At 41.0% G+C, this 26,816-nt stretch overlaps 1 protein-coding gene across 2 annotated transcripts in view; it reads left to right on the top strand.

Moving 5' to 3' along the window:
* The window catches only part of LOC309965672 (uncharacterized protein), a 210,839-nt gene extending 201,943 nt beyond the window's left edge, over positions 1-8,896 (top strand). For both annotated transcript variants that reach the window (XR_014326404.1, XM_082845313.1), the window contains one exon: positions 8,013-8,896. Coding sequence is in view for 1 of the 2 variants with exons in the window: in XM_082845313.1 (XP_082701439.1) it covers positions 8,013-8,031 (19 nt within the window). In the remaining variant the exon portion in view is untranslated. The remainder of the gene's footprint in view (positions 1-8,012) is intronic.
* The last annotated feature ends 17,920 nt before the right edge of the window (positions 8,897-26,816 follow it).

Genomic DNA, 26,816 nt, shown 5'->3' on the forward strand with positions numbered 1-26,816 from the left:
AGAGTACTCTAAAGATTGTGTGAATAAAATATGTAAGACCTATTACGTGTAAGATAAAAATTCAACCTGAATTCCTTTTTTATTAGCTAGAATGTCCAGAAATAATATAATAATAACAATTATACTTTACAGGAATTAAAAACTTTATCACATAGAGGCTGCTGAATAGCTAGCTCTTCCCATTGTCACAAGGAAGACAATGCAAGAGGATTTGGGGGTCAGTCAGGAGTGGCAAATACTTAGTATATGTTTCATCATCATCCTCCTTCTCCCAGGGCAGTGATAACTTACTAACGCTTGGAAAACTCTTTCCTACTGCGATCAGGCAGGATTTCAGAATCCTTCTCGGTTTGTACTCCAGACACCTTCTACCAGTCAGTCAGAATTGGCACAAGGGGTTTCATTCTTAAAAAATAAAGATAGAAAAAGGTGTCATCTTGAGTTTTTCATGGCATCATTAAAATGTTTCAAGAAGGGATTTTGGACTAGATCTGTGGCTTTTGCCAGGCTTTTCTGTTTACCAATCATTGGGACAGGATTCAAGACTCGACTTTCCACTTACCCCACCCATTCTTGTCTGCCACCCCAAAAATATCACACCAAAAGAAATGGGAAATATGATCGTGCTTTTATGAGCCATCCATGAGGTGATGTCTGGTCCATATTAAATGTCAGAAATAAATTATTTATGTGAGAAGAAAACACAGAGGTGTCATTATATTATGGATATTAATCCTACCCAAGGAGAGCAGCTTAACCACCTTGAGTCCCCCTGAGGGACACTAGGAGTTTTTCAGTTATCCTTTAATAACCACCCGCCTTGGGAATATATAGAAAATATGTCAACATTTTTCATAGGACACTGTACATTTGATGCCCTCTCTTCAAATCTTGAACTCATCCTCTCCTCGTTCCTGCCCCGTGTGTGAAAACAAATAAAAATTCAGCAAGCACTAACAGTTACACAGGGAAATGGATAGACTTTAGTCTGGGTGTAGATATGCTAAAAGCATTTTGTAGACTCAGGTGACCTGTTGTCTGTCACTCCCGATCAGAGCTATAGGACCACACAGTTGGATTGGCTTGACTAGAACACGCTGCTAGAGACCTTTCTCAAACTTAGTTGACCTCTGACATCAACCTCCTATAGGAGTGTTTGGTGGTTTATTCTTCAGGGTTTACCAAGATGGCAGCTGCTGGAGTACATGTGGCCTAGGTCTCCTGTATTGGGGGATTATATGTGATACAAATGCCTGACTGACAAGTAAAGCAGAGTGAGAGAAGGGGCACCATGAAATTCCTTCAGCCTGACCTAGGACCCTCTCACCAGTTTCGGGGCCCGGAGGAGAGTCTTAATTCTGACGCTGTCATTAAAATAATATATGAGCTTTGGAAAGACGCTTAACTTTCCTCTCTGTCAGCTCTCTGCCACAACATGGAGTAATAATATCAACTAGACTTACTGATGTGTAGAGTATTTTGCAATCTGAAGCATTAGCTCATATAAGATGGAGAGGCCAAACATTCTGTTCCTTACCCTGTGTGTGGAGTGTAAGACTGAATTTCAGGGTGGACTAGGGAAGGTCAGTTTACAAAATGTGAAAAAGATGTGGTCTTTGACCTCAAGGCTAGAGGTGAGAGATTTGGATGACAAGTGTGTGTGTGCGCGTGCGTGTGTGTGTATACATATATTTGTATATAGGTGTGTGTGTGTTTATATACACGCGCACAGATACGTACCTATACCCATGTTAAATTAGAAGTTGCATTACTTTATACTTTGAGAGGTGTCTCTGGGCAGCATTTTAGTTTGCCAGCCACTGTTAATATGGCTGTTTTTCTTTCTGCATCTCAAAGGACAGACTTCTTAAAGATTTTCCAATATGATGTGAAAAACCATATTTTTATCTGAATGCTATCTGAATTGACTTTGTATGCATCTGATGCAGTCTTTCTTCCAGACTAGCCTGGCTGTGTTGATCATTTGTTTACTGGTATCTTTCCTTTTTCCACAAAGGACTGGCAGGGTTGGAGGGAGGGCAGGTGGTGCTGTAATAAGAGGTATCTAACATGTTTTCTGTTCTTTGGGGCATTTGAGAAAGCAGTAAGCCAACTTATAAAGGAAAGCACTTCTTTGGCAATCTAGACGGAAGAGAATCCTTCACTGCAGGACTAGGTGTTGCGTTGATCTTGTAAATTAGTTCTTCCTGTCTTTGATGCTCTAGGATCATGCAGCGTCCTAGCAAATATGTCTTCACATTAGGGCAAGACAGTCCTCTTGTTTCCAGCAGGCAGGACAAATAGCCAACAGGCGACAAGGCAGGGTTTCCTGGGGTTTGGGCTACTGCAGCTTCCTGGACAAATGAAAAAATGCAGGTGTCACTGCCCTGCCCCCAGGCCAGGCGGGTCACAGGGCAATTGCCCAGTTGCCCGCTGGGAGAGGCCCACCCTGCTCTTTTCCCTGCAGGTTCATTTTTCATGTTGATTGAGTCATGATGCCTCTGTGGCACAGAACATCTGAGGATATGCCTTGTAGGGAAAAGGTCAGAAAGGACGCCAACGATCTGCCCTTCCCTAAAATCTAGGGCTCACTTGCATGGGGTCGTTTGTAAAGGATGGGTCAGCAGGGCTCGTTGCAGGGCTCTGTCTTTCTCTGCGAATGGCAGGAGCAAACCCTCCATCTTGCTAGCTTCAGGGTTGCCTGGCTGCCTTATTTCAACTGAGGCAGCACAGCTTGCTTTAGCTTTGAAGTGTGAAAACCAAATACAGGTTGGCAAAGGGAAGAGATGGAAGCTGCATAGCCTTCTTGGAGCATGAAGGCACACACTCAGCTCTATGCACCACATGCAGGAACTTTTCCCATCTCCTTAGAATTCCTTATCCCATGGGCACCCCTGAGAACTGTGATTGAAAACAGCAGCGGGCCTGGTTGGTTGCCCCTCACTGGGGCTCTTCGGTTGTAGCTGGTGGGCAGATGCTGTGAATTTCTCTAATTTGGGAAGGGACCCGTAGCTGTCCCCTTCCGACTCTCTGGTGTGTGTCTTCCTAATCTGCTCATGACAGTGAGGCAGGGACACACACACACACACACACACACACACACACACACAGACATACAGACACACAGACTTGACTGACTTGTCCCAGCACCCTGAGCCATGATTTGGGCTATTATCTCCCCCTTCTGTGTCCTAGAGAAGATTTTAGAAATTCTAATACACGAGGCTGAGAAAGGAAAATATTGGCTTCTACAGTACAAATATCTCTGTCCTGAAAGAAAATGTTAATTTTCCCCTAAATCAAATGTTGACATATATTGGCCGCTGCTGAAGATGTGTCACTGTGGGAGAAGGTCTCTGCTCCAGAGCATGGATATCGGGCCGGGGTCTGTCCTCTGAAACGCTAGCTGGTTTAGAATCTAAACAGGTTTGGTTCAGAGGTTTTATGAATCGTTGCAGTTAGTTTTCAAAAAGCTGATCTCTCTGGGACACCCTCCTGAGCAGGGAAGCAGGGAGCCAGGGGTCCACTCTGTGCAGCACACTCTTTTCTGCAGAAGCCTGGGCCCCTCCTGGGCGTCTGCAGTGATGCCGGCGCTGCTTACCTCTGCCCAGGGATACAGGATTTTAACCGGAGATATGGGAGGGGGGAAAAGGCCAGCAGAGTGGCGAAAGGATGGAACCCACAGGCAAAGGGAAATTTCCAGTGCTTTACCTGCCTCTTTCCCCACTGCCCCCAAAACACACAGTCTAAATATTCTTCTTTGTTCAACACCTATGTTTTTAAAATTCCAAATTAAGTTTCCCCACCCACTCTCTCCCTCCAACTAGACATACACACGCGCGCGCGCACCCTTTTCACTTGTTAAGTTTGAAAGATGATATATACAACCAGCATGCTTTGCCAGTCTGCACGGTGAAGGCCAAGATTAATGCAGAAGGTTGGTGCAACGTTGCCGCAGAGCAACGTGATCAGAATACAAGATGAAGCACAGGGGGAAAGGCCAAGAAATATGTCTGTGCTTGGAGTTTACACAAGTCTCCTTAGCAACTTGTCTGAATTTATTTTTCCCTTAATGTGTGTGGGTTTCTTCCAAACGCAGAGTGAAAGGGGAGTGAAAGAAAGAGTCCCCTCTTTCTCTTCCCTGAGGGCGGAATCCTTGAGTTGGTGAGGGAGCCTTCCTCCCCCTTACCAGCGCCTGCCCACCCCTCCCCTCCCCCATCTAGGTGGCTCTGATCCTTTGCATTGTGACTCTGTGGCCAGTTGGTGGCTTTCCAGAAATTCCCATCCCCGTGGGGGATGATGGGACCTGTTTCTGACGGCCACAGCTGTGCAGGTTTCTGCCACAGCCTCCCGCTGCTGGTGCCTGCTCTCGTGTGTGGCATCTGCGGAAAGGTGCCTGTTTACACGCCAGCGTGTTGTAAAATAAGGGAGAAACAGCATAGCTCCTTTCCTCTCAGCTGTGTCGTTTATTTTTCTGTCTTGCTCGTTTCCCGTTCTGTCTTTCATCACCTCCTGACACACACACGCACACGCACACGCGCGGTCCTGTAATTCTAATTAGAAGATGAATATAAAGCTTTTAGGAAAAAACCTGACTCTTAGGAATCTGATACGTTGGATTTTATGTGACCGGGCTTGCTTCAGGGGAGACAGCCGTAAATACTGCAGTGGTTTTCCCTACAATTGCTGTACCTGGAAATAACTCTAGGGAAGTACAGTCGCTGCCTCGTTGGAGCCGATGTTGAAGATAAATCTTAATATTTCTTCTTCTTGCCCCCTCCCCTTTCAGAGTCAGGGGAAAAAGGAAAAAGAGAAACCTAGCCAAAAAGCCGTTAAGGTTTCATTCTGGCTTCTTTACAAACAGATGTTGCTTGTCATTCTGTTGGTGTTAAGTAGGCACCAGATTGGACCAAGCGGCAGTGTGTGTGTGTGTGTGTGTGTGCGTGTGCGTGTGCGTGTGTGCGTGTGTGTGTGTGTGTGAAAGAGAGAGAAGCAGAAGAAGGAGGGAGGGTGGGAGAGAGAGAGAGAGAGGCTTGGAGGAGAGAGAAAGAGTGTGTTGGGGGTGCGTAGAGGGCTGGAAGGCAAAACCAGATCGATTTGGGGAAAAGTTGAGAGCAAGAAGTAGTAGGTAATATAGATTCATACCTGCTTTTTCTTTCCAAGCTTCAATTTGACGGAGACTTTATAAAATCATATTCCATTTGGTTGATTTTTGTTGTTCCAGAGGAAGGGGGAAATGTGGAAATCAGTAGATGTGGAGAGCCCTGGATGAGACAAGCTAAGCTCTCCTGGAGTGAAACGCAGAGAGAGGGTTGGCAGGCTCTCCCTGGGTGAACCTCTGCCCTGGAGTAAGGCAGAAGGTCTCTGTTTCAGCTGAACTTAGCTTCTTGTGTCTGATGGGTGCTTCTTTTTGTAAGTATCATTGTGGAGGCTCCAGGCTCTTTTGTACTTTTCCCAGAACAAGAATCCCGTTGTTACACAGCCAGGGTTTCAAGGAAATACAGACTCTTTACCTATTGCATATCTCCTTTCCTGCAGGATCCAAGCGATCTAATCCTCAATATTCCCCCTAGCCACCCTTGTACCCTCACTTCATTTGGAGCTTTCTAATCCAATTGTGGTAGAACAAGAGCAAAACATAGCTTTGAACATAAAAGTGTTAAAGTTGCCTGGCATATAGAAAGCTTTGTGCAGCCTATAATTCGTTTATATTCAAGAAATGACAGACATCCGATTTTTTAAAAACATGTGTCTCGTGTTTCCATACCAGAATCAGGGTCTTCTGTGTTTTTTAAAATGTTAATGCTCGTAAAAGCCTTTTTGGCTTTATTAACAATATAGCTAGAAAGGAATTTGCAGGCTGGCACCCTTGCTTGTATTTTAAAAAGCAAGAAAAATTGTCATCCTGAGCAAACTTAACTCTTTCAAAAGTGAAAGCGACCTCCTTAGCCAGTTGCGCACGAAACAACTTGTTACTGGCAGCCCCTCTCTCTTTTGTTTCCTCGGGTGTGTCAAAAGCAAATTTGCCTCCAACTTCTCACTCTTAAATAGTCGGTCCCTGTTATACATCTGTTGTAAGTGAACACTTGGTGGGTTTAAGATCGTTTTTAAATTACCCCCTCCCAAAAAAAGCACACTACTCAAATTATCTGAGGGCATCTTTTGTTTTCATCCAATCTATTTTATCCTATCACGCCATTTTTCATGTCTTTGTTCTTTAGCCGACCTAGCCACACTTTCATTTTTCATTTGACGTAAAATATTTATTTATTTTTTTAATACAGGGAGTATGTAGTAGGAAGGTTATAAATATCGGTTCCTAATTTTCCCTCTGCCCGAAAGGAACGCGAAAACCATGGCGTTGCTTTGCCAGTCTCCTCCCTCCCCTGCTCCCTTCTGGTCAGTTTTTCCTGGGGAGAGAAGAATTCCTTCTACCTAAGCTAGATGGCTCTGGTGCCGGAAGCCTCTGTCTGTCTGCACAGGGTGCTTGAGGGACACTCGCACCCTGGAGGCTGGTGTCCTGGTGGCCAGGTCGCAGGTGGAGAAAATGTGCTGTGATGCGTGGCACCCGTGAATTACTCTTGGAGGAGCACTTGCTGGATGTGCCTCTTTTGTTGAGGTGATTGGATCTTTCTACAAAGAGCAGGGGCTGCAGAGGGTGAGAGAAAAGACATCAGGAGAACTGGAAAGCCATAGGGAGACCAATACTAGCTGTTTCTCCTGCTTCGCGATGTCGGGTTAATGCCAGGGATAGATTTGAGTTCTCCCTCTGTCTCTTTCCTCCTTTCTTCCTTTCTCTCTCTCTCTCTCTCTCTCTCTCTCTCTCTCTCTCTCTCTCTCTCTCTCTCTCCCCCCCCTCTCTCCCTCTCTCTCCCTCTCTCCCTCTCTCTCTGCCGCCCCCCGCCCTTCTGCCTGCCCTTCCTCCTTCTCTTTCTTCCTTCCTCCTGTCCTCCCTCCTTCCTTCCCTCCCTCCCTCCCTTCCTTCTTTCCTTCCTCTCTCTCCATCTCTCACTTTCTGTTTAATTCTCTCTCCTTTTTCTCTCTCTGTCTCTTTGTCTCTTTCTCCTCCCTCCCTCTCTTTCTCTCTTTCTTCCTCTTTCTTTCATAACAGGTTGTTCAGTTGAATTGCTCTTTCCCCCCAGGACAAAGGAGGTGTGCTGAGATTCTGTACAAGGGATACCTCTTTTAAAGAGAAGGAGGGTGGAAGGGCAGGGGATCTGTCTGTCGGTGTCGTTCTGCTGACATCACCGTGGATTTGGTGTTCAAGTCCACAGCCAGGCAAAACTCAAGTACATTTTCCCTTTTGCGAGCAGCTGCACAGTGAGTTTTCCTTCCACTAGTAAAGGAACAATGAAGGAAAAGCAAACCCTGCATCTAAAACCTGGCCAATGAAAGACCGCTGGAATGGAAGCCAAGAAGCCCGCTGGGGTGGAGGGGGACAGACTCCTGAATCCACCACAATCAGATATTTTACTTCTATTTTAGCGGCCCCATCAGCAGAGAGAAATAATGACTCCCGAACCATTTCTGAATCAAAAAGTTAAAACAGTGTCTCAGTGATGCTACTTCATGCCAGGTAATGATTGCCCAACTTGATTATACCTTAACCCTGCTTAATTATTGATAGCCTATCTCTTAATCATGTTTAGCGAATGAGCAGTTTGATGTGAAACATTGGAATTTGGGAGGATTCCGAGACGTCGCATTCCTATTTGATCACTTTTCTGGTAAAATCGTTCTCAAGAGTCATCGGTAGCCAGGGAAATTCCAGGAAAAATGTGAAAGTGACTTATTTGCAGAACCTTTTTATCATGTGTAGTTCTGGAAATGAAGAAACCATAATGCTGCCCAGTGTTTTTCTAGAATTACTTTTATTTCCGTTTTTTTGGTGTGTTCCTTTTTACTTTCATTTTGGCATGAATTCTAGTTCAGCTTTATAAAAGAGTTGGGTGACAAAAAGAAACAAACCAAGCAAAACATCTTGATCCGTTTAAAATAATTTTATTTTCCAGACGCAGGCAAATGGTTTGAAGATGCTGGCCTAGCAAGATGGCAACAGGTTTACAAAAACAGGATTCACAAGAAGGTCCTTTTTTCAGGTAATTATATTTTCCTATAATTTCTCCAAACCTTCCATTTCCTCAAGTATTACAAGTTTTTAGGGCATGCTTGAATCATTTAATTATGAAGAATAACTACTTTAAGCTTGATTTTTTGACAATAGCAACCAGTTTTATAGTATTTGTAGCCAACGAGCAGATTATTCAGTTCTATGGAGCTCAGAAAAATATTTTGAAAGTTATTGCTTAACAGTGCTTATTTCTTTTGACAACGATTTAGGCAAACCTCATTTGAAACCATCAGGCGCCGTTCTTAAACTCTGTGGCTATCTTTAGTAATTGTACTTAGAAATATAAGTATTAGAGGATTATCTCTAAAAAGCCTAACATGTGCTCTGAATTCCTGGAAGATATGGCTTATAGGAGTTGCATAATAACTGGTGCTTTATAACATAATAATGGCATAATAGTTGATGTTTTAACTTTAGTCCTAGATTAGTACTACATACAGTATGTAGACATATTTTATACAACTATGCTTACACAGGTCCAGTGACTAGGATTTGAGCTCCGCTATCGTGATATAAGTAGCTTCCTTTCAGTGTTATTGGAGGACTTTGTGCTACGTAAATATGTTTAATAACACAAATGATATATTTGCTTGATAAATTACCTTACCCTACTTTTGCCATTGTTTATAGGTATTTGCCTACATTTTCCAAGTTAATTATTAGTGTTACTATCTAAGGTAGCCCCACAGAATCTTGCTTAAGAAAGCAGGACAAACTTTCCTCTGAAAAGAACCCTTATTATTCTACTCAACACAAAGATGGTTCTTGAAGGAGGTATTCAATTGATATTTGGGGAAAATGTCTATTCCCAAATAAACCATTCTTCTGCTAGGTCGGTATCTAACTTTCTCTTTTCTCTGCCACCTGGGCATCTTCTGATTTCTCTTTTATTTTCTAAAATTAAAACTCTGGATTGTTTGGAAATTAACACTACAAACCCTTCAGAATGAATAACTTTTCTCTGTCCTGTATTTTCCACACACACACACACACACACACACACAAAGACACAGAGAAGCCCCCAGTTGAAACACGGCATTGAGCTCCTTGTTATGGACTTGGAGGTGCAGATTTACAAAGGTGATGCTTCTTGAATGATTCAGTGTAACTCTGACTGATCTTCATCCATTGCTAACAAATATTGCATTCTGTCTTTTTAATAAATGATAACAAGAGTTCTCGTCACTTTGGGAGCCTGAGCCTATTCCTTTATACATTAATAAGAGCTCCCGTGTCACACACATTCCAGCCATCCTTAACAGTGTGCAAAGTGCCCATCCTCAAATACCTCTGGCCCTATGACCTTGTCAGGGAGATCAAAGAAAAATAAGAGGCTTGGAGTTTATTTTAAAACCTTTTGTTCTATAAAGGAAATGAACATTTTAAAATAACAGAAAGTCCAAACCATTTTGAGGTAACTGGTTTGGATCCTCCTTGCTTCCACTTGAGACTGTTGTTTCTTTGAATCTAAAAGTCCAGCCACGGAGCTGCAACGAAATTCTCGGTCTTGGCAACCTTCACAGCACCAGTGAACTCTGAGCAGTGATGCTTGTGGCTCCATCGTGATTAAACAGGCAGACAATGAAGTGTCTATGAACCATTGCCTCCTCTTCCCTATTTGTCCCACTGTTGGTTTCCTGTTCTCTCGCTTCCACCTTTTAAGTTGTATACATCGGGGCCTGCTCTTTTCTCTGAATAATTCTCAAATTCAGCAGTGTTCTTTTGTTATTAGGAGAGCCTCCCAGATTCTTGAGGTAGGAATGAATGTTCCTCTGTCACGGCAAAGATCTTTTTTTTTTTTTTTTTTTTTTTTTGAGAACCAGCATCTACGGTCATTGCTAACAAAAGTTGAAAAGGTCTCTTTTTAGGTCCTACAAAGAGATGGAGGCATATGTTTTTCCCCACATCTAGGGAGATGGATGATTTTGCTTTCCATCATTTGTCCTTGAAGTACTCACGCTTCAGACTCTGTCCTCAATAAAATTCACAAAAGGAGCCATTAATGAAAGTACATTGTCTTGGCTACTCCTTTACTTGTAGAACACTGATTATGAAGAAAGGATGTTATGCTGACAGACAAAATCCTTTTATGAGAAGTTCTTAGAAATAGAGTCATTCCCACAACCTGGGACCGTTTTGAGGGGAGTAACGATACAATTTCCTTTCTGGTTCAGATTTTATAAAATATGCCCAGACTTGCTCATTGTTGGTGTTTGGACCAAGAACAGGGGCGGAGTGAGGGTGAAATACAAACTTTTCCTCACGATGAATCTTCCAATCTAATATAACTGGAAATCTCTAGAATAATTTTCAGGAAATACTAACAAGCCCATAGGCGGTGCTTGCTAGCTTATTACAGCTGTCTGCCAGAACGCAAATAAAACAGGAAAGCTTCACCATCTTTTTTTCGTGTAATTACAGGTATTTAAAAGAATGAACTTGCACTTGGGCTCTCCGGTGCTTCTCTCTCTCTCCCTACAACTGAAAGACTCTTCTTTATTCTGCTCATTTGCCGTCACTATGCTCCGTGTGTGTTAAGGCCTGAGTCAATGAGTCTATTCTGTAATAGGAAACAGTAAAATGATGGGGTTTACCTGAAGCCCGCTGTGTCTGTGGAATAAGTGAAAACAGGGAAGTATGTGGGGGAGAACATAGAAGATGCTGCTTAACGTTTGCCCTTTTAAGAGCGGGATGAAGTCTTCCCGTTTCTGGCGTGAAATGATAGAATGGCAGAACCTTTGGTTGGACTAATGGTGTTAACGTTTCATTTTCAGACATGTCAGACACCCACACGAGAGAGATCCTAAGGCCTGTGGCCACAAACCCGTAGATCCGAACTTGTGATGATAGCCCACACAAGCTTGTGTCTATAGGTATGTGTCTGTGGGCAATCTCACAGGCCGCGGGCTTTGCCTGTCTGCCATCAAAGTCCCTTCCAATTCCTTGATTCTCCTTCTCTTCCCCTTAGTTTCCTCTAAGAGGGCTAGACAGCGAAAGAGGGGCTGGTGCGGAGGAAGGAGATCTTTTGTCCTGAAATGGATGAGGCTCTCCAATGATTAATTTATAGGCTCGCCCTCAATTCCCTTCTTTCTTCTAACTGCTCTCAGCTGTCAGACAAAGAGCCTGGGCTCACAGGTGAGGCAGCAGGAATGGGGGTGACTCAGACAACTTCCTATTGAGTGGTGAGTAAACAGATACATACACGAGGGTTTGTTTTGTTTTCTGTGAGCCTGACATTGTTTTCGAAGTTATCAGTGATCTTTTTTGGAAAGTGACAGAGACTTGTTTACAAGACCCAGTTCACCCTGGTGTGGGTTGTATCAGTACCTTGTAGTAAGTCTTCCTTTCCCATTGTTCTCCAGGTGCCGTCAAATCAGTCCTTGCCTTTAAAAATAAAATTAATGAGGGGAATGGATGTGCTTAACTAGTTATACTTCTGGACATACCCAGCAATGTAAGAAAAAGAACTTTTATAAAAAAGAAATGGCTCGTTCAGGTCCAGCTTCATATTCGGCCAGAGCTGTTTTATAACTCTTCACCATGCTTAAAAGGCTGGAATGAAAATAATTTTATCCCCTTGCCTCTTAAATGTCACCATTGTGCCAGGATTGGAAAGCCAAACTGACTCCAGATCAAAGCAAAATTGGCTATATTTGTCTCATTCCAACAATGTGAGCTGAAGAGTCTGTAAACAGAGCCCAGGGTGAAAAGTTGATCAGATCTGGATGACTCTGAAACTTTTGCATTCCCTTTTGGTCAAACATAGTACCAGGAGTTCCCTTAAGGCTTTTTTTTTTTTTTTTTTGGTGAAGCCTCTTCTAACAAAAAAGAGTCAATATGAAGTAGTTATTAACATCAGCAAAAGGTTTGAAATTCAGACGGATACATTTTTTTCACTAAATGCTGTCTCCTCATAAGAGCCGCACTGTTCACGGGTAGCTAGAGCTCTTTCTTCTATCAAGCATGTAAAAATGAAATTTTGTATGTCGGAGTTAGGAAGGCCCAGATACAGGTGACATTGTTTAAAGATGTCTTGGAGAATACCAAGCTCTGCAAATGCTACACCCTGAGGATGTTGTGTGTATGCGTTTGCTCTGCAAAGCATTGAGGAGGGTGGTCTGTAGATCTTGACTTCCAGCTTACTGAGAACTTGTTGCTTCGTTCTGGAATGATGGAACATTACATCCAGAAGAAAAAGTCTGTCCCCATTGGTGTGTATCATGTATAATTCTTTGCCTGAGGCCTTTATCTGCCCATTAAGCAAACAATCTACTCGGTTGGTTTTATACATCTCTTTGAAGTGGTCGACTTGGAATGGATAAGCTGCTAGCAAATTAAACCTGTACCTTCCCTGGATAAACACTTACGTTTGATGAAGGCAAAATCGTGTATCTACTCATCATCCCTTTAACCTGCTATTAAATGTGCTACGAGTGGGACCAACAGAGCTCATGAATCTAGGGGATGCTGAGCAGCCTGAATTCCCTACACAGGGACAACATTAAGACTGCAGGGTGACCAGTAGGTGACTTTTTTTTTTTTTTTTTTTTGCGGTACGCGGGCCTCTCACTGCTGTGGCCTCTCCCGTTGCGGAGCACAGGCTCCGGACGCGCAGGCTCAGCGGCCATGGCTCGCGGGCCCAGCCGCTTCGCGGCACGTGGGGTCCTCCCGGACCGGGGCACGAACCCGTGTCCCCTGTATCGGCAGGCAGACTCTCAACAACTGCGCCACCAGGGAAGCCCCAGATCGTCTCTTTTAAGGGTTTTTTTTAAACCCAGTCATTACCCTAAGAGAAAAGATTATGCAGAGCAGTCCATCTTTTCAAAGTTTCTAAAAGGCCTAGGACATGATTATTTGATTCACCTGGCTAGAAAATATTCTAGTGGAAAGCCCAAAGCCCCTGGACACTGGTCACAAGAAACAGCATATTAAATATTTTACAGGATGATGAAATTCAGTATTTTTCCCTTCTTCCATGTTCATGAATGAGTGGTTCTGTAGATATTAATTATTCCCTTGGGACTCCCTCAGAGTGGACCAGATATGTTACAGGAAGCTGCAGAAAGTTAAATAACTTCAGGTTTTCCTCAGAAAGACTCTAAAATATATATTCAGTAGTCATTATTGCTTGGGGGTGTAGAGAGAATGGGTATAAAACAAACTAGTTTTATTAAAATTCTCAAATTATTAAAAATATATTTATGAAGCTGTAACACGAGGTTATAATTCAGATTTGTTTTTCTTTAACAGAAAAAAATAATTATTATTCCAAGAATCGTGTTTGATAAAGCAGTTCACCCTTTATCACCAGAGTTTGGAGAGAGTAGGGGGAACTGGTGTTTAATTTTGAAAGGGTTTCTTGTTCGTATTTCAAAATTAATAAATGGATTTCTCTTCATGGGAAGAAACTGATACGTATAGGACAAAATTAACTTTGAGTTTTAAGTTAATATGATTTCTTACTTTTCAGTGTGCTTACCAGTCATTCCCCAACATTTGTTAGGTACTCTAGATCTTTGCTGACTATGTTATTTAACTTCATCAGATGTCACCTAGCCTCTCTAATTGAGATTTTAAAAGTTTCTTAGGCCTGTAATAGTGCTGAAATTTTACAGAGCAGTCAATAGGAATGACTCTCCAAATCTGCAGACTTATTAACACCTAACATGTTACTCAATAAAGTATGAGTTGGAATAAAGCCACTTTTTTATTTCGCTGGAGCCATATGGCCAGACAAATTATAGGATGCATCCACTCGTTCATTCAGCAAACCTTTATGAATGCTTACTATGTGTTCAGTACTTTGCTAGAGGGTGAAGACATTACTCTGACTTCAAAAAACTGATTATCTGGTCAGGAGTCCCTTTGCAGAATTGCTTGTTGGCCATACCAACACAGACTTCAATGAATCGTGTTTTAATCATAACGTTTGTCCAACTTCCAAACACCAAATCAATACAGAATATGTTTACTAGTGGGGAGTCCCTGCTCTTCTGTAATGTCAGACACTCATGGCATTGTTCAAGATTCACCCTCCCTTCATTTGGAAAGATTGCTGCTGGTAGCACTTAAAAACCTCAATGTTCAATAGTCTGAGGGTCTGTCTGTCTGTATTCAGAATACCTTTAAAATATGTTTTTTAAAGTTAAAAGAGTAAAATAGATTCTCTATACCTAAAGGTATGTAACTACTGTTCTCCTATAAATGCTATTTATTTTATTTTTTTACTTTCCCTTTTCAATAAGACCTTTTATGACATCACTCCATATCATAATTGCATGTTGTTATTACATGCCTACAAATATTTACACTAATTATGTAATGAGCCATAATTGCACTAATACATGATAATGGGCTAAAATCAGTGTAAATAAACAAGGAAATTCACACAACTAAAAGAGCAGGGTGTTGAAAACCATTAGTATTCTAAGAGCAACATCTTTTTATCTTTGACCCCTAGAAGAAGGAGGTACATGGAGAAAGATGAATGTTTCCATTTCCAGATATTTAAAAGCTCTGTAAGCTATATGTTTATACTCATATACTAGTGTTCTAGCACACTGAAACTTAACCTCTCTTTGTTGTAGCTTCTTTTGCTTTCTCTTACCTGCCCCTCCACTGCCTTGTTTCCCATTTATAAGAGTTATATCCTGACTGTGTTTATAGAATCAGGCAAAAGGTCAGTGCAAGGAAATGAATTATATTTTCTTTTAGTGCCCCAGTGGATATTAAATCATATGCATAAGTGAGTATCTAAAAGGCAGGGGACTTGGAGTTACTTCTTGAATTTCCATATGAGATCCAGGACTTAAGGCATACTTGTCAGGTTGAATTCAGTCATTCTACAATTTTCCCCCCTCTGGAATCTTGATAGCAAATCCACCTTCCTATGATTGAAGTTACAGTGTAAATGGAAGAACAGGGGACCTGACATAAAAATAAAAATTGCCTAGCCTTTAACTTTAGGTTCATTTACACTCCCACTTTATTCTTTCGTTCATACATGTTTGTTTTCATGAACATGTTTTTAAGTCTCTACTATGTGCCAGGTAGTAGACATGCAGGTGGTACCAGATTTGCAAAGGTGAGTAATGCAGCCTCATCTTCACATAGCTCAGGGTCTAGTGAAGGAGACAGATGAGTGATAATGCAGTGGTGTTAGGGCTAGATTAGAAATGTGTGTGTGAAATTACGAGATAATCAGAGAAAGAACTCTTTGAATTGAGGCTTGAAGGATGAGGGAGTTTGCTTGGTAAAAGTAACGTCCCAGTCTTTCCCCCAAACCAGGTAGCATTGATTGAAGAGAGGCAGCCTCCTCAAAAAAGCAGCCTTACTCCCCGATAGCTGCGTGAGGGAATAGGGTTGGAAAAATTGGGAAAATGATCCTTCGCCAAGTTAGTTGAGTAACATGAAGAAACACCAGCTCTTCAGCATTTGCATCTGTCTTTTGAACGCAGTCAGCATGATAGAATTATCACTCTTTGATTCCCTGTGCCCTCAGACACCCCTCCATCTTATACGGTTAGGCCCAGCCCCTCTGAGGAACAGCCTTTAACCAGGCAAAACCAGAGTCCACTTGAGCAATGAGGAGAGATGGCCACAGAGCGGTCCTCATGGGAAAATACAAACCTGACAACATGGGAACACACAGAGATGGGAAGCCACAAGCTTATGAGTCTGTCTGTCACTCCAGCATTGAACCGGCCCTGAAGATAAAGACCCAGTTTAAAAATGAAAAGTACAAACAGCGAAATTTAATCCCTTATAATGAAAAAAATAGAGAGTCACATTTCTATACATTGCTAAATAAACAGGGATAGACTTTGTGAAAAAAGTGCTGAAGCAGTCACCTCTGGAAAATGGGCGCTTTATAAATATGTGAATTACGTGATGTACATGATGAATACTGTTGAGCGAATGTTCACCGTAACGTCTATATTATTTGTTTATCTCTAATTTGTTCATAATCCTGTTTCCTATACCTTTTCACCATGTTTTGGCTTAAACTATTTCCTCTTGTTCACCAACCCTTTAGAGGTTCCAGTTTTCCAGGTTCACAAGGGAAACATTTGTCTTCCTATTTCTTTCTTCAGCTCCTCGAGTTTAAATATTGGTCTGCTTTCATTGTTCTGTTAACAGGTACCAGAGGACATTAGATTGATCAGAACGACAGCCATTATATAACCTTACCATAATTTTCATAGACAGATAATTTCTAGAAGACCGATCCCAAGTATTTCCTTCCTTCCAGTCTGCACAGTAATCTCATGCCAAGGTTCTTGTGTTATTTTCTTTACTGTCGGACCCTTTGATGTGCTGTCTCTTATGAATGGCCCAAATAAGTGACAGCATGAAGAACAATTATAAGACTAACTTGTAATTTCATTGCTTAAGAAATGGTAGCTTTCCAGCCATTGTGACTGCATGCTCCCAGGTTGAGGTAGTAGGTTGTATAGTTCAGAATTACATCAAGGGAGATAACTGTACAGCCTCCTAGCTTTCCTTGGGTCTTGCACAAAGCAACATGCCGAGAACGATCATGGTTCCTCCGGGCCTTTTCTTTTCCTAAGAAAGCCTATTAAAGGTAAGATTGGGTACAGTTTTTTTAGAATTCATGTTTTATTTAATTCTTGCACCCTGAAGGTCTACAGCAGAAATAGGAGCAAGACCCTCAGGCTCCTGTATGGTCTTCATTTCTTAGCTAATACATCCACCCTTTCGAAGAGCCTGTGGCCTTGCCCTAGAAGACAGTCATTACTTTGCCACATTTATTATGAGTTTGACAGGAAACACAGCTATTACCTGTGTCTGTGTTGGATAAGAGTTTGTGTATTAAACATCTGTAGCCACTTGACATATAAGGACCTACTTAGTATTGTTTATACATTTATAAAGATTTTTTTTTAAATCAAATTACCTCCCTGTGCAGGACAATAATGTCCTCTCCTTTTCAGTGGCATGAACTTGAGTGATTTCACACAGCCATGGTTTCCAAGGGCAAAGTAGTGTTTGGGGTCCTGTTTCTGAAGGCAGACTGTCATATGGTTGAATTTCTACTGACTCGGTAAGAAGGTTGTATCTACCAGAGTTTAAATCATGCCATCTTTGCTTTCAGAGTGGATGTGGTGTCTAGGAGGTCATACCCTTGTGTTTTTTGGCCAGTAGCTCGTGGTTGGACGCAGAGTTTGGGAACTGCAAGGAAAATAAATTATGGAGGCCACTTTAGATACAACTTAGTGTCAGTTTCATCAGTAATGGATGGGTAAAGCCTTCTTCAAAACAATTCATTCCTTAGTCTTCATCTTTGGTGAGTATGGGTTCTGTTTCCTCAGGGAAACTCTTCACTGAATTTTATATCTGACAATCATTCTTAGCCCCAGAAATCCCAAGTACACGATTAATACAAATTACCGTAGTTTGTCTTCTGAGAATTAATCTTAGGATTTAAAAAGAAAAAAAAAGAGTTGCAGCATGCTACATTTTAAAAATATCCTCAAGAAATTATAATAGCTATAAATGGGTGATGTAAGTGTTATTTTAACTTTTCAGAATCCAGTGATTTAAACCAGCTATTTTCTAGCACACACATAAGTTTCAAAACATAAATGTGTTGCTGGCAACTTGACCTTCTTCATCAATCAAGGAATGTTTTGCTGACACAGTTTATGGAGACTCTGGCATAGCGAGAGTATAGAAGAAGAATAGCAAGTTAATAAACTTTCTTGAAGACATGTCATCTGTACTTCTTTATTTGCACTCATCAGATTCTTTTTGACTTGGTTCGTTAGTAGAGGCATTTAACTAGTCTGTGATAACCCAGTCAACCCCCTTCTGGTCCTGGGTGATTATGCATTTCCACAGTCGTTCTTGTCAGGACAAACACTAGCCTTCTCAAAGCTGGCTTTGGCTTCTTGTCTTCCCCGAGCCTTTCTAGAAGACCCAGGGAGGAATAAGTAGGCCAAGTTTCCATTAATTCAATCAATATGTATTTTCTAAATACTTAGTGCACATTTGGATTTCAAATAGAATAATACCCCACCTCATTTCTATTCTTGCCCCACTGTACTATTTTCCCTTCATCTCTTGCCCTCCAAATTCTGACCCCACTGAAACACTTGTTTTTCTATCCTGGGACCAATCTCTGATGGTCTTTAACAGCTTGTTTCTCTAACACTTGTCCTTCCAAGTTCTATTGACTGCTTCCTTTAAATAGTGTTTAGCAAACTTGAATCCCCTAGGGATCTTGTTAAAATGCAGATTCTGATTTAGCAGGGCTGAATGGGGCCTGAAATGCGGCATTCCTACCAACTCTTAAGTGAGGTGATGCTTTCGGTGTGTGGAGCACACTCTTGGGTAGCAAAGCTTTACATAATCAGATGTTTCTAAATTCCAAGATGTCCAGACACTTAGGCTGAGGGGAAACCATTTGGAGACAGCTCCCCGTCTTTAGGTAAGTACAGCAAAATTCTCCCTAACTGCAATCACACAGCTTACCTTTTACAAATATTTTACTTTCTTTCACTAATACAGAACCCTAAGATGCAGCGCTATGAAAGTTGCATTTTGGAAATAAGGACCTTGTGACATTGAGTATGGTCCCAAAGATCTTCTTCGTGTTACACTGATCATTCAGCAGACACATCCTTAAGTAGAGCCTGTAAAGAGAATTCACCAGGGGCGTGAGTGCAGGTGCCGTACCTGGTTCTGCCCTACCCAAATCATTTAGGCCATCTGAACATCAGTGCCCGATTGTGTGAACCCACAGACTAGACCTGGACAATTTCTGAGTGACCTTTAGTATAGAATATTCTGCAATTCTGAGACTGTCATTCAGGAATTGTGGGTGGCAGTGACTAGAATCTTACTTTTTAGCCTCCGTAGCCTCCTGTCTTATAACGTGAAAACAGAAATTTCCAATTCTACGTCTATACTGTCAAAGGGACATGAGCAGAATGATAAGGAGCAATTTGCAGTAATGGTTACCGCAACAATCCGCTAACACGGAAAGCCACATTAAGGCAACGGATAAAACAGCCTAAGAAAACAGTGAATATTAATTCCCTTGTTCTTTCCATGGTTTGTAGATCATTAGGGTAATAAAGAAAAGTAAATTAATTTCTACCTAGTTAATGTCTGTGAACAGGGTTAAAAGCGCTGAATATCATTCTACAGTAGAGATTAGCTCAATGGTGAACAGGAGGGGGGCTATGTCAGACATGTGAAATTCACCACCGCCTTCCCTGGTTCCCGTTTGTGCTCTTTCTAAACAAAAATTATGTGCTTCGTGCTCTACCGCCAACAGCAGTATGGAGCACACGAGAGCTTCTGTGGCCCTTCTCAACCTTTTTACATCAGTCACAGAACTCCCACTGTTCTGTGCTAATGCAAAATGCAATAACGTTTAGCATCAGGACATCTCTGAGTCAAGAGGTTAACGGAAAACACATCTCCCATTGTGTTCCTGCAGCTCTGATACTGTTAATGGTGAAAACACCATGGAGACAAATAGATCTCTCTTTATTCAGGATGCTTTGAGTGAAGAGAAAATATATATGACATGGTTACAATGTGAGAGCCCTCTCTATATGGTGCATTAAGGAGGAATGGGGGAGAGGAGAGGTTCATGTAACATCATGCTTGATATGGCTTGAGTCTTGTCTAGAGGGAGTTTTCTGTTGCCTTCCTTTTCTTTCTGTTGCTTTAATTCTTCCAGTTCTGCTGGTGGGGGGAGTGAGATTTAACCTTTCAAGGTACAAATTCAAGGAAAGAGGACTCTGTGGATAAGCACAGTGGAAGGCTTTATGGAGTATGTTCTAAAACGTGGCGGGAAGAGATACACGATCACATAGCTGCCACTTTCTTATCCTACTCTTGTGCATCTTCCCTTTCTCTGGTGTGTGCTTCCAGTATAGAGACTGTGGACCAATATGTTTGTAAAAGGGAACCAAGGGGAAAAAATAAAAAACCCAAAACACACACATTATAATAATGCTGAGATTTTTACTTAAAAATTACCTGAAAGTGGACTGAATGTTCTTTGTGGCCAAATGAAGATCAGTGTGGTTTTATTATCCATTCACTTGAGAGTATCCCTTAGGAAAATCTTAGTCAAGGTCACTTCTTGTTCCTGTAGAACTTTAAAAAGAAATTTGTTTTACAGTTTATGAATTGTGATTAGAAGCTAAAATTGGAGTGTTCTGTTCTTTAGGACCTAAAAACTTTTCACTCTGTGGTCAAAAATTCTGGTTCAGGAATCCGTTTCGGGAGGGGTATCTGCACAGGTTTAGAGGTACCAAATAATTATCAAATTTTTAATGTTACATGTAGTTTCTGAAGCATTTGGAGGATATACATTATTGATTACCACTCAATCTGGTTAGATGACTACACTGGCTTTGGTGGGGGTGGGTGAAGGGGAAGAGTGGGGACTTGCATTCAGCTTTTACTTTGAACTGGACACTCTGAGATGTATTTTCAAACCAGGCTGATGCCCTTCGACGCTAGTATTCTAATCGTTGATTCCATTGCATCAAGGGCAGCCAGATTTCATGGATAAAATTTATCAAGTCCAGGAAGGAGGGAAAGGACTTCCAGAATGACTCATTGTTTAATGAATTAGGCCCCAAGTATTCTGTGGTTGCCATTTTAAACTTTGAGGAAAAGGCATAGACTCCAAATCATAGCTTGACTTCCAGATTGGGGCAGAGCATGCTCAACGGTGAGGCTGCAGTGTTACAGCGATATGTTGTTTCTGGTCAACTGCTAATAAGCAACTTCAGAGCATAAATGGGGCACTCATGATGTGTGTTCTGAATCCTCTGAGGGTTTAAGAGCCTTTAATCTATTTGTAGCTTTTTGTTATTGAGTAATGAAGTGCTGCTAATATTCTGGAACCAATGAGCAAAACACATATTAAATCAAGCATAATTCAAGGAGAATATATCCCCAAAGACTGAACAGAAAGGTGCAAAATGAATTTATGGGAAGTAAACTTTTGGGGGGGGGGGGTGGAGACAGTAAACTCTCTATTACCTTTCACAACCACCAAGAAGGAGAGTTTTCTGGTTAACCAATATAGTTTGTTTTTGGTTTTTTTTGTTTTTTTTTGTTTTTTTTTTATGGTACGCGGGCCTCTCACTGTTGCGGCCTCTCCCGTTGCGGAGCACAGGCTCCGGACGCGCAGGCTCAGCGGCCATGGCTCACGGGCCCAGCCGCTCCGCGGCATGTGGGACCTTCCCGGACCGCGGCACGAACCCACGTCCCCTGCATCGGCAGGCGGACTCTCAACCACTGCGCCACCAGGGAAGCCCCAACCAATACAGTTTTTAACGAAACTGCCGTATATGAGATTCATGAACGACCGGATTAAAAAATTAAAGATTATATTCTGCTTAAGGCTAAGATCATCCTAAATACAATATTTCTTTAAGATTTATAAGTTATTCAGAATCCTGTATGCTTCAAGATCAGCATCATAAAGCAAAATTTTTGTTGTATAGTTAGTTGACGTGTAGAAGTGCCCATTACAGATCTCAGCTTGATAGAATACTGGTTAAGTTAGATTTTACCGTTTATGTTCTACGGTTTAAGTTGGAAACTTGTGTTAATACTGACTGTGATCTCATCTAATGGAAAAGTGCCAAAATTCTCCGTTGCAAATGAAACACTATTAACCGGTCTACCGAAATATTTCGTTATGAATACGCATATATGTTATCCTGTGAACTTGGGCGGTTCTAAATTCAGCCAGTTCGGTTGGCTCTTCTCTGCCTCGGCAGATCTTCCCTCTACCTTCTTCCATCCTGTTCTGCGCTCTTGGAGGTTGGCCTTCCTGGGCTGTCTCAGCAATCCCTTTTCCCTTCTGACTTTTGCATGTGTTTCACCAAAGGGAGGCACCAGCAGGAGGCCCAACAGAAAGTAGAGAGAGAGGTTAGAGCTTAATCCTCCTGCCTTTCTTCCTGCAGTCCATGGAGCTGACCTGGCTTCATTCCTTACTGAAGTGGTGGTACCTCTTACAAGTCCTAATTCTCTCTCCACCTTCTGATAACCACTCCCTCTCCTTGATCTCTCAGGCCTAGGTGGGTAATGACTTCCTCTCTTGTCAGTCCTCAGATACCTTACCATTTCTTTTTAATCTCTCTTAACTCTGCCCAATCTTTGTAAATAATCCTTACACTAAACTTCCCTTTGCTTCCCCATCAGAGTCTGCCATTTTCCTGTCCGGACTCTGATTTTCTAGCTAAGTCAATACAAGCTAAATAACAGAAATGAGTCACTCACTTTTCATCCTGCATGGGAGGTGAGGGATGGGCGAGTAGATATTTATCTTTTCCGTAATACTGTGAGCTCTGGAAGGGCAGGGACCATGTCTAATGTCCTTTATAATCCTCGACAGCACCTGCAGAGGGCTCAGTCCACGGTGCATGCAGCTCAGTGAACATGGAGAGTCTTACTGAGTTCCTCTGGAATCCTCAAATTTGTCATTGGCTTAAATGGATTGTAAGCTCTTGACTTAGGATGTAGACTTCAAAAAATCAAGGACCACGCTTTTTTCAACAACATTTTTAGTATAATTTCATGTGACACAAATATCATACCCACACTGGAAATACTAACTCAATAAAAGTAGAAGATTTACTTCATAGGTTAGGTTGATTTGTGTTCAGTAGATGAGAAATAATTATGTTCAAAATGTTTAGATCTAACTTCCCTTTTACGTTACCAACTCATCTCCTGTTTGTTAGTTTTACCTGTTTGTGCTGTTTTTGTATATTTGTTTATCTGGCTTTTACCTCTTCAGTTGTAATGACAATCTTCTGAATATAATCTGGGTAGAGGGAACATACCTGGCGTGGTTAAAATAGGACTTAAGCACTGCGGAATAAAAAGAATTGTTACCAGAAGAGGTAGCTTCACTGTTTCTTTGTGGTTCACATTTGCTGATTCACTATTTGACTTTTACCACAGTGCCAAAGCTCTCCATACTTTTAAGTTTCAAAATTAATCCCAATTCTATGAAATGTAGCAAATGGAAATGGAAAACACTTTGATTCATAAAGTAGTAACTGTTACTGTATTCACTTCCTGCTTTGCTCAAATCAATGTTTTAACATCTAATTGCTCCAAAATTTGGGAAAATAGATTAGGAAAATCAGTTAGGAAGAACTTGCCTTTTGACTTCCTGTACTGAAGGGAAACTGCCTGGTTAGTTCAAAGAGCAGATTCCTCACTGTTCATATTTGTAAAACAAGATCATTTCTTCAACAAATGGAGGTGGTTGAAACACTATCAACTCAGATAAATTAAACTTTGTGTCTCCCTGATAAGTGAAACTGTTTAATGATAATTTTACTAGTGCACTTGGGAAGTGACCAAAGCACTATTAGATAAGTTAAAACCAAAAAAACACGGAAAATATTTTTGCCAACTGTTTCTTCTTGGCCTCTTGGCAAAGATCAACAATTACGTTCCCTATCTAGGGACTATCTCTTGTGGGCCAGACCGGATGATCTAAGAGGTCTTTATAATCTCTAAATACTGTGACTTTTATCCCCAAGTGAACTACATAGTTTATTTACATAGAAACACGCTCACAGGCTTAAGGAAATGCAGTATGACTAATGGTAAGAAGAGTGAGCCAGGATGACTCAAGTGACTTTTTTTTCTAAATAGGATAAGTAAATTAAAATCATAGACATTCTCTGTAGTTCTCCTCTAGCCTCTCAAGATATAGATCTTAGATGTCAGGATTTCCCAGTAGTGAGTTAGATTCCTGTCACCAGCAAATTATAAATGTATTACCCTGTTAAATCAGCAAACCTTTGCTGTACTTATCAAGAAAGCTCTTTAGTGGATATTCGGTTTAATTGTTTTAATTTCACATTCTGTCCTGGGCACATGGGAAATTAAAAATGTTAGGAATGATAGAAAAATTAAAATTGCTAGAAAAATACAAGCATGATAAAGAAAGCATACTCACTGTGCATTTCAGCTTTATTAAGATTGTGTTTTTGTAGTCCTGAGCTACATTTATCTAGACAAATGATGCATTGGGAGGAATCTCATTTTTAATTAAAAAAAATTGTTTCCTCAGGACTTTGTTGGCAAAGAGAACATTTTTGAGGTCTCTTTTCTTTCTCTATGTTATACAAACAGTTCATGTTCTCTCCATAAGGTAATACTTTGAATAGTCTAGCTGGGACTAAAAATCAAAATTGTTGTCACTGCTGTTGTTGATGCTTTAAAATTTTTTTAATCAAATCTCCTCCATACTCGACATAGGGCCCCCTTAAAAATAAATATAGGGACAGTCAAGAGATCTTACTCCCAGAAGGCTTCGAGTTTCTCAGCTGATTACTTGCCCAACTTACTCTGGGGGATACACAGGGTAGAAGAATGTGGTTAAGATACACCAATTGTACAAAACCCTAGTATTACCTATGGATTGTGTCCCTGCGACAACTGGACAAACTTCAGGCCATTCTTTTTCTTCGTTGTTAAAGATTTTTTGATGTGGACACTTTTTTAAAGTCTTTACTGAATCTGTTACAATATTGCTTCTGTTTTATGTTTTGGTTTTTTGGCCCTGAAGCATGTGGGGTCTCAGCTCCCCGACCAGGGATTGAACCCACACCCCCTGCACTGGAAGGTGAAGTTTTAACCACTGGACCACCAGGGAAATCCCCCAGGCCATTATTTATTTTCAGAGGAGGTGTCCAGGTACTGATCCTTTCTGATGAAAATGGTGGTGGTGGGGAATTCTGTCTGGGGGCTTGATGAGCGATCCATCTATTCTCTTGTGTTTTCTGCTTTCACAGTCCTGATTTATCATTTGGAAATCCCTTTTATTTCAGCCCTGAAGAGCAGGGCCATATAAATATCATGCATTGTTTTCTGACACCCTATAGCTTATTGCACAACTGATTTTATTGCTTATCCTTAAACTAAAGCGTTTCTTAAGAGATGATACTTTTTCTACAGGTTCTTTTATAGTATATGCTGAAAGCCCCAGTAAGTCACTCTCAACCTCCTCTGTGTCATGGGAAGACAGCTCTCAGAGTCACTTCCCATGATAAATTCAATACAGAATGGAGCATATATTCCTCATCCTGCAGTCTCACGGTTTAAGTGAGAATATCACCCTCATGAACATAGCTCATTTCACTAATTTATCTCAGTTTATTATCTCATCCCACATTCTACCTATGATTTATCTTTGGTCTCAATTACTTTCATAGCTCATGCTTTGAAATTACCCTAAAACTTAGGTTTCTGCCAAGGGCTCTGTTCATGGTTGAGGATACCTTTGTTTTGATGGTTTGTGTCTTCCCAGGTCTAGCTGAAAGGTCATCATCTCTCTTTCTGTTTCCCTCTCACCTCCCTCAGGCAGCTCCTTCTTTTGTGTTCACTTAATACTTTGTTCAAACAGCTACCCCATCATATGATGTGAGCGTTACACATGTCTGTCTTACTGATAGTTTTTGTGAATTCTTTGATGGAATGGACACCATTTTAATCATCCTTCTCTTCCCAGGCTGACACATAATAGTTATTTAATAAGTGTTGGTTCAGTTGAATCACATTTTCTTTCAGTAAACAATTTTTGACAGGTGTGTGATTTAGGAAATATTAAACTTGGATAACCCACCTATGTGGGTTCTGTATTTAAGTTCAATATTGTAGTATTCTGTGGCATCTATAGAGTTTTTTCCTTTCATTCTGCTATTGTTTCAGTGCACAAGATTGAATCTGAAATCAGGTCAGTAGCCAAGCCAAAACAGGGTGCAACTGAAGCTTGGCTTTTAAAAAGTTTCCTTAGGATGTTGGGAGTTGCCAGAAATTAAAGGCTTTATTAAGCTACAGGAACAAAGAATAAGCCCCAAAGAGAAGTATTCGCATGCTTATCAGAACAAAATCGACTAAGTTTCATGACTTAATTTTTATTTCAGAGTAATCACATGCAATTTCCCTGCAATGGGACAGAAGTACTGGGGACGCAATCTCTCTTGATGTTGTACCCTTTTCTGCGTTGTTCATTGAGTGTAAATAGAACCATCATGGTCATGAAGATGATGAATGGTTGTCTTTGATGTTACTAAGCTTCCACAGTTGTTGTAGCTTCCTACTGGGCTACATTCTAGTAGAGTTTTTGAAGTGTTTTTTAACTAAGGAATAGATTTTATGATGCTGGTGGTAGTGATGGTAATGATGGTGATTTGTTTCATTCGACAATAAATACCAAGTTACTTTTTAAAGTTAATCAGAATTTAAAAGTCCTTCAAATTAAGTGATGTGCCATTACAGTAACATCTATATCCAATTTAAGAATTCATTGAGTACAATTAGCCTTATGTTATCTTTTAGTTTTTAATCCCAGGAATGAAATAAATAAACCTTGCTATCTGGAAGGATTTCAATACAACCTAAAGAGTTAATGTTACCATAGTTAACCACTCATCAGTTTCTCCAATCAATTTCTTGTCACTTTATCAAATAACCTTTAACTTACTACTGTTTTGTTCTCTTTTCCCCTATGTCTATTTCAAGTTTTACTGTATCAGTAATAGGGGCCATTAACAATGTTTTCAATCTTCTCTGTTATACATAGATCATATTATATAGACATATATACATTATATATATTATGTCCATACCCATATTGCATACCTATCTCACATTCATTCAT

Source organism: Leucopleurus acutus, assembly GCF_964270905.1.
Source record: "Leucopleurus acutus genome assembly, chromosome: 8".
NCBI lineage: Eukaryota > Metazoa > Chordata > Mammalia > Artiodactyla > Delphinidae > Leucopleurus > Leucopleurus acutus.